The 8,828-nt window shown below is 43.5% G+C and overlaps 1 protein-coding gene across 1 annotated transcript in view; it reads left to right on the forward strand.

The window, feature by feature from the left end:
* FUCA1 (alpha-L-fucosidase 1) overlaps positions 1–8,828 on the forward strand; it is a 24,422-nt gene that overhangs the window by 10,406 nt on the left and 5,188 nt on the right. Inside the window, exons 4-5 of the mRNA XM_017886504.1 lie at positions 2,636–2,741; positions 7,761–7,961. Coding sequence (XP_017741993.1) covers positions 2,636–2,741; positions 7,761–7,961 — 307 coding nt within the window. The remainder of the gene's footprint in view (positions 1–2,635; positions 2,742–7,760; positions 7,962–8,828) is intronic.

Raw genomic sequence — 8,828 nt, forward strand, 5'->3', positions numbered from 1 at the left:
AAAAAAAAAAAAAAAAAAAAAAAAAGTGGTGGTTGTATTAAGACAAAATACGTTCTTTCCTCCTGCTTTTCAGAACTTCGGTCATGTGGTCATATTGCCTTATACATTGAAACAGTCACACAAAACCCAGGATGGTAGAAAGTCAAAATTTTAGTTCCCTTCTTACATGCCATTTTCCCTGTGTCAGGACCCTGGAGAAGGCGGTGGTTTGGCATCAGGCAGATTTGTGTTTGAATCCTGGCTTCTGTTACACGCCTTAAATAGAACACTCTCCTGAGCTTGATTCTCACTCTGAAAAGTGGGGATAATAATGCCTTCTTTGTAAGGCTCAGAATAGTATGTGAAATGTGTCTGTCACGGTGCCTGGTACAAAGGGTGTTGTTATTATTACCATTATTCTTTAAATGATCACTTTCACTTAGGGATTTGTCACTAGACTTCACTGTGTTTTACATCCATTTGCCTTTCTCGAGCCTGGGGACTCATAGAGGACGGCAGACCCTTAAAGCTTCAGAGGCAGCTGCCTGAACCCTCACTTTAGAGCAAAGGAAAATCACCTTTAGCCAGGCGCAGTGCCTCACGCCTGTAATCTGAACATTTTGGGAGGCCGAGGCAGGTGGATCACTAGAAGTCAGGCGTTCGAGACCAGCCTGGCCAGCCAGGTGAAACCTCACCTCTACTAAAAATACAAAATTTGGCCGGGTGTGCTGGTGCATTCCTGTAGTCCCAGCTACTCGGGAGGCTGAGGCAGGAGAATCTCTAGAACCTGGAAGGCAGTTGCAGTGAGCCAAGATAGTGCTACTTTACTTCAGCCTGGGCTACAGAGGAAAACTTTGTCTCAAAAAAAAAGAAAAGAAAAATTACCTTGTATTCAGATTCTATACAGATGACTTCTCTTAAGAAAATAGTAACAGTTGTAAGAGACCATCAGAGGCATGGATTTAGACATTACTGAATCTGAAATCCCCATTCTTTTTTCATACTTGGCTGTGTTGCCTTGAACAAACTGCTTATCTTTCACGATCTTGGTTTCTCTATCTGTGAAATGGAGATAATAATATATCATAGAATCATGAGAACTAATGAGGTAATGAGTTTAAATTGCCTAGTACAATTTCTTATACAGAGTAAATCACAGACCATCTGTGTTATATCTTGCCACTTAGTGATCTTCCTAGAGTTTACCTGCTAATTATGGAGTACAGTGGACAGTTTGGCATCAGGCAGATTTGTATTTGAGTTCCAGCTCCTGTTACTTACAAGCCTTGTCACCTAAAACAAATTGCCCTGCTGAGCATCAAGTTCTTGCTGCTCAAATGAGAATAAGAATGCTTACCATATAGGTATACACATATGCATCTCTATACATACACACACAATATACATGCCTTATAGGGCTCAGAGTAATAATATGCTAAAGTACAAATGGGGCTCCAATGGATTCCATAAATCCTTTGTAGTACAGACTTTGGTAATTATCCACAAAAACGCATTTTACAAATAGTTCAAACTCTTAAAACATCTTCAAAGCAAATCTTAGTCTTATAGTCCTGAAGCACCATTTTGTTTCCTTTGCTTCCTTGAAACACCATTCTTTTTTTTTTTTTTTTTTTTTTTTTTTTTTGAGACGGAGTCTTGCTCTGTCGCCCAGGCTGGAGTGCAGTGGCCGGATCTCAGCTCACTGCAAGCTCCGCCTCCCGGGTTCATGCCATTCTCCTGCCTCAGCCTCCCGAGTAGCTGGGACTACAGGCGCCCGCCAGGTCGCCCGGCTAGTTTTTTTTTTTGTATTTTTAGTAGAGACGGGGTTTCACCGTGTTAGCCAGGATGGTGAAACACCATTCTTAACTGGAATTCGTTGCTGAAAGGAAACCAAGCTGTTTGTATGCTGATTACACCTCCATTTCCCAAAAGGCGCAAAGAAAAAGATGAGAGCAGGCACACTGGCTCGTGCCTGAAATCCCAGCACTTTGAGAAGCCGAGGCAGGTGGATCACTTGATGCCAAGAGTTCAAAGCCAGCCCGGCCAAGATGGCAAAACACTGTCTGTACTGAAAATACAAAAATTAGCCACGCATGGTGGTGCACACCTGTAATCCCAGCTACTTGGGTAGCTGAAGCACTAGAATCACTTGAACCCAGCAGGTGAAGGTTGCAGCGAGCGGAGATCACAGCACTGCACTCCAGCCTGGGGGACAAAGCAAGACACTGTCTCAAAAAAAAAGGAAGAAAGGAAAAGATCAGGAGGAAATATACCAAAATGCTGTGTTTGTTTTAAACAGTGGTTTTATGAGCAAATCTTTTCAGTTTTCTACATCCTCTGCACTGTGATAATTTTTATGCCACATACTTTCAAAATGGAGGAAAATTAATTTTAAAATATTTATTGCAAAAATCAGTCCACGAGTCAAGTGCAGTGGTGTGCACCTGTAGTCCCAGCTACTCAGGAGGCTGAGGCAGGAGAATCACTTGAGCCCAGGAATCTGGGCTATAGTGCACTATGATCGTACCTGTTGATAGCTGCAGGACTCAAGCCTGGGCAACATAGCAAGATCCCATCTCTAAAAAAAAAAAAAGAGTCCGTAAGATTTTACTGTGAATATAAATAATAAGCTCTGTCCTGATCACATGTCTTCCAGATATAAACCTGATCTGATCTGGTCTGATGGGGAGTGGGAATGTCCTGATACTTACTGGAACTCCACAAATTTTCTTTCCTGGCTCTACAATGATAGCCCCGTCAAGGTATGTGATTATATGACTTTTTTCTTATTTATCTCCTGTGAAGAAAGAAAGTACAAGGAGCCAAACTCTGGAGTAGACAACCGCAGCAGGAGCAATAATAAACAGGAATATCAACATGGGGTCAGTAGGGATTGGGGCACTTAATGGATGTTAAAGGTTTCTCCTTTAATCTTCCCTGGCTCCCTTAGAGTATAAGCTTTCTTCTCCTTTAGTTCTTTTTTTTTTTTTTTTTTAATTGAGACTGCGTCTTACTCTGTCACACAGGTTGGAGTGCAGTGGCGTGATCTCCGCTCACTGCAACCTCTGCCTCCCAGGTTCAAGTGATTCTTCTGCCTCAACCCTCTGAGTAGCTTGAGATTACAAGCGCCTGCCACCCTGTCCAGCTGAGTTTTGTGTTTTTAGTAGAGACAGGGTTTCACCATGTTGGCCAGGCTGTTCTCGAGCCCCTGACCTCTGGTGATCCACTCGCCTTGGCCTCCCAAAGTGCTGGGATTACAGGCATGAGATACCATGCCCGGCATTCTCCTTTAGTTCTTAACTTTGACATTATAGGTTTAAACAATGGTAAATTTACATAGTAGACCAAAAATAGTCATTACAATTCCCAGACCACTACAGAGAAAATAAACTCTATTAAGCAAATGTTATAAATGAGAAAATCACCAAAAATATATTAAAATGTATAATAAAATATAAAGAAAACATATAACATAAAAGACATAAAGGCCAAGCGCAGCAGCTCATGCCTGTAATCCCAGCACTTTGGGAGGCCAAAGCAAGCAGATGATTTGAGCCCAGGAGTTCAAGACCAGCCTGGGCAATATAGTGAGACCTCGTCTCTATAAAAAAACAAAATTAACTGGGTGTGGTGGCACGGATGTGTAGTCCCAGCTACTCAGGAGACTGACGTGGGAGGATCGCTTGAGCCCAAGAGGTCAAAGCTATAATGAACCTAGATCGTGCCATTGTACTCCAGCCTGGGTGACTGAGCGAAACCCTGTCGCCAAAAAAATAAAGAAAATATATATGCAAAACCTACAAAATTAAATAGTAGGAATAAAATGCAGATGTCTGCAATCCCACCTACTCTGTGTTGATTTTATAGTTTAACTCTCAGGGGGCACACTCACTTCCCTTATATGCAAATCCTTGGGGGAATGTGGCCTACCCAGTACCCTTCCCTATAATCAACACTATTAGGCAGTGCATAATGGCTGCCCATTTACAGTTTGTATTTTAGTGTACTTGCAAAGTAGCGGAAACCCCACTCTTCACTATAGCAAATTTCAAAATTGTACATGTTCTAGATTTGTTGTGGATTTAAAAGAAAAATCTTAAGTGTAAATCCAGTTTGTATTGAGGTACCTTGGTAGTTCATAAATGTCTAAGGGTCTTACTGGGTCTCTATTACTAAGCTCAGAAAATGGGAAGAAAGAAAAAAACAGATTCTATATGATGCACAGAGACAGATTAAGAGTGGTTTTCCGAGGCCGGGAGTGGTGGCTCACCTCTGTAATCCCAGCACTTTGGGAGGCCGAGGCTGGTGGATCACGAGGTCAGGAGTTCAAGACCAGCCTGGCCAACATGGTGAAACCCCGTCTCTACTGAAAACACAAAAATTAGTCAGGCGTGGTGGTGGGCGCCTGTAATCCCAGCTACTCAGGAGGCTGAGGCAGAGAATTGCTTGAACCCAGGAGGTGGAGGTTGCAGTGAGCAGAGATCGTGCCACTGCACTCCAGCCTGGGTGACAGAGCGAATCTCCGTCTCAAAAAAAAAAAATAGTGGTGTTCTGGAACTTGATGAATGTTTATGACCTCCCAGATGTGTGGTACATCCCTGGGTAATGAACTCTGATGTGATGTCATATCGTAATTGTCTGCATATCTGTCTCTGCTACTCTCTGCTGGATTGTTGAGGGCAAGAACTCTGTTTTATTCACCTTGGAAACCCAGTGTCTGCCACAGTGTGAGCCTCATGGTAGTTGCTGAATAAATAGGATAAGTAGGTGGGTGTTGAACCAATAATTCAGATTGTTAATACCCCATTTGTCTCTGAAATGGCGTCTATGTATATATTCAGGGTGTATACCCCTGGAGCCAGGTCGCTTGCTATGTGAAGTTACAGTCTAGTGTTTGTGCTTAAGGAGTATCACAGAAGGAAAAACGATTAGCCAAAGATGCAGGATTGGAAAAGGGAAGAAAATATCAACCCCAGTGCCATTGTGAAAAGACTGCAAGGTAGCAAGGCCGGCGCGGTGGCTCAAGGCATGTATACCAGCACTTTTGGGAGGCGCCGGATGGGCGGATCACGAGGTCGGAGATCGATGACCATACTGGCTAACGCGTTGAATCCGCCGTCTCTACTAAAAATACAAAAAAAACTTGCCGGACGGCGAGGTGGCAGCGCCTGTAGTCGCCAACTACTCAGGAGGCTGAGCAGGAGAATGGTGGTAACCGCGCGGAGCGGAGCTTGCAGTGAAGCTGAGATCCGGCCACAGGCATCGCAGGCCGGTGACCAGAGCGAGACTCCTTCTCACACCGAAAAAAAGAAAAAAGAAAAAAAAAAAAAGCATGACTAGCTAGACAGCCTGGGCCTTTTTGGCCTCTTTTTTTTTTTGAGATGGAGTCTCACACTGTTGCTCAGGCTGGAGTGAGTACAATGGCATGATCTCGGCTCACTGCAACCTCCGCCTCCTGGGTTCACACGATTCTCCTGCCTCAGCCTCCCGAATAGCTGGGATTACAGGCGCACACCACCACACCTGGCTAATTTTTTGTATTTTTAGTAGAGATGGGGTTGCACCATGTTGGCCAGACTGGTCTTGAACTCTTGACCTTGTAAACCACCCGCCTCAGCCTCCCAAAGTGCTGGGATTATAGGCATGAGCCACCGCTCCCCCCCGGCCTCTCTTAAACGATAATTCCTCAGCAACCAAGACCTTCTGTGTGGCTGTGTCTCAACCCATCTTCACACTAGCTTTGCAGACATATGGGGACTGTAGATTCTCCTTCATTTCTACCAGGATTTATTGAGAACCGGTGCTGTAGCATGCCGCATGCTAAGCCCTGGAAATGCTGAATGAATGGTTTCTGCCTTTAGAGAATTACAGTCTGAAGAGAAAGACAGACATACAAATGAAATACATTATAGGCTGACCAGTATGACAGTAGAAGTATGTCCTGAGGTCTCCACAATCCATAGACAACTGGCTCGAATGCCAAAGTGGAGGGTACTGCATTAGCTTCTGTGGGATGAAGGAATGCATGGCTGTGTCTGTCCTTGACGGGCTGAGTATACAGGGAGCATTCATATCACCTGAGGACTCTGAGAAAGGGGAGGTGTGGCGAGGAGACACCTTTACTCACTCTGTGCCAGAGGCTGGGTACACTGTCACTTTTATCTCTCCCTCTCAAACCCCTGTGAAGTGGGTGATATTTGCTTTTGGATTTTGTTTGGTTGGTTGGTTTTGTTTGTTTTTATAGATAAGGTAACTAGACTTAAAAGGTAAAGTTACCTGCCTAATACCCCTTGACTACTAGGTCGTGGAGCCAGCTATGAACCTCAAAGCCCTCAATAATCTTGTAACCAGGCAATAAACTCTGATATGATGTCATATTGTAATTGTCCACATATTTCTCCTCTGCTAGTCTCTGCTGGATAGTTGAGGGCAAGACCTCTGTTTTATTCACCCTGGAGACCCAATAATCTGCCCACAGTGTGAGCCTCATGGTAGTTGTTGAGTAAATACCTATTGAATAAATGGATGGGTAGGTGATGAATGAAGAATTAGGATTGTTAATACCCCATTTTTCTCTGAAATGACTTTTACATGCCTGTTCTTGAATTGATCTTGAGTTGTCCTTTTCAATTCTGTGACCCCATGATGTCCAGACATTGGATTGAACCAGTTACAAATAATGACTATTCTTCTATTTCTCTTTGGCACTTAACTAGCTTCCATAGGAGAAACTTCCATACCAATGCGAATGACTCTAAAACAGGCAAGAAATGGGAATTTAAAACTTTTATTTAATCTCCTTTTGCCATGATGAGTTGAACATGGTTTCAGGTTTCATTTGTTTTGTTTTGTTTTGTTTTGAGATGGAGTCTTGCTCTCTCGCCCAGGCTGGAGTGCAGTGGCACAATCTCGGCTCACTGCAACCTCCGCCTCCTGGGTTCCAGCGATTCTCCTGCCTCAGCCTCCCGAGTAGCTGGGACTAAAGGCACGTGCTACCATGCCCAGCTAATTTTTTGTATTTTTAGTAGAAACGGGGTTTCACCGTGTTAGCCAGGATGGTCTCGATCTCCTGACCTCATGATCTGCCTGCCTCGGCCTCCCAAATTTATCTTGTATTGGCCATCCTGTTATAAAATATGCTACCATATTTAACATTTACATTAAGATATTCCATGTATGATTTGTCATTCTTCAGCTAAACCTTGAAGGAAGAAAAGAATTTGCTTATTTTATTTTTTGAGTGGGATTGGCTTTCCTTCCTTTACCTAGGTAAGGTTGGGATTATATAGTTGAAAAATAGCCTGCCATGGGTTCAGATACCTGATTTGTAGTTCCAGCTTTTAAAACTGCCTAGGGGCGTGGTCCCAGGCAGGTCGTCTCCTGTCTATTTCTCTTCTTATAGAATAAGTGGTTTACCAGATGATCTTTAAAGCAGGCTCTCCCAGCCCTGACATGTATCTCTGCAGCAGGGTTTCTCTGCCTCAGTACTGTTGACATTTAGGGCTGAATATTTGTTTGCTGTGGGGGCTATCCTGTGCATTGCAGGATGTTTAATAGCATCCCTGGTCTCTACCCACTAGATGGCGTACCACCCCAGTTATGACAGTCAAAAATGTCTCTAGACTTTACGAAATGTCCCCTCCAGAGCGAAATTGCCCCCAGTTGAGAATCACTGCTCTAGACTAACTTTCTTGCTTTCAAATAGAGCCTTACCAAAGTGCATTACATAAAGAAGTCAAGTGGTTTTACTCCTCATGACCAAGTATTCTTTCCCTTCTTAGGATGAGGTGGTAGTAAATGACCGATGGGGTCAGAACTGTTCCTGTCACCATGGAGGATACTATAACTGTGAAGATAAATTCAAGCCACAGAGCTTGCCAGATCACAAGTGGGAGATGTGCACCAGCATTGACAAGTTTTCCTGGGGCTATCGTCGTGACATGGCAATGTCTGATGTTACAGAAGAATCTGAAATCATTTCGGTAAGAGCACCTTTTGAGTTTTTTGTTTTTTTAATGAAATGGGGTCTTACTCTGTCATGCAGGCAATAGTGCAATGGCACGATCATACCTCACTGTAATCTCAAACTCCTGGGGCTGGAGTGATCCTCCCACCTCAGCCTTCTGAGTAGTTAGAATTACAGGTATGTACCTCTACATCCAGCTACTTTTTAAATTTTTTGTAGAGACAGGGTCTTGCTGTGTTGCCCAGCCTGGTCTCAAACTCCTGGCCTCAAGAGATCTTCTAGCCTCAGCTTCCCAAAGCACTGGATTACAGGCATGAGCCACGGCACCTGGCCTGAGTTCATTATTTTTTAACTATGGATCTCAAACCAGCTTTTTAAATTATTATTATTACTTTCTAACATACTATATGATTGATTGTAATTATTTTTTTCTCTCTTTTTTTAAATTTTACTTTCAGTTCTGGGATACATGTGCAGAGTGTGCAGGTTTGTTACATAGGTATACATGTGCTGTGATGGTTTGCTGCAAACTATCAACCTGTTGTCTGGGTTTTAAGCCCCGCATGCATTAGGTATTTGTCCTAATGCTCTCCCTTCCCTAGCCCCCCACACTCCAACAGGCCCTGGTGTGTGATGTTCCCCGCCCTATTTCCATGTGTTCTCATTGTTCAGCTCCCACTTATGAGTGAAAACATGCGGTGTTTGGTTTTCTGTTCCTGTGTTAGTTTGCTGAGAACGATAGTTTCCAGCTTCATCCATGTCCCTGCAAAGGACGTGAACTCATTCGTTTTTATGGCTGCAAACCCAGCTTTTTTATGTAAGTGCAATGGAAGCACTCTGGATAGAAGTGCAGATCAATAGAACCCTTTTTTTTTTTTTTTTT

The sequence above is a fragment of the Rhinopithecus bieti genome, unplaced genomic scaffold (assembly GCF_001698545.2).
Source record: "Rhinopithecus bieti isolate Rb0 unplaced genomic scaffold, ASM169854v2 scaffold_14826, whole genome shotgun sequence".
Lineage (NCBI taxonomy): Eukaryota > Metazoa > Chordata > Mammalia > Primates > Cercopithecidae > Rhinopithecus > Rhinopithecus bieti.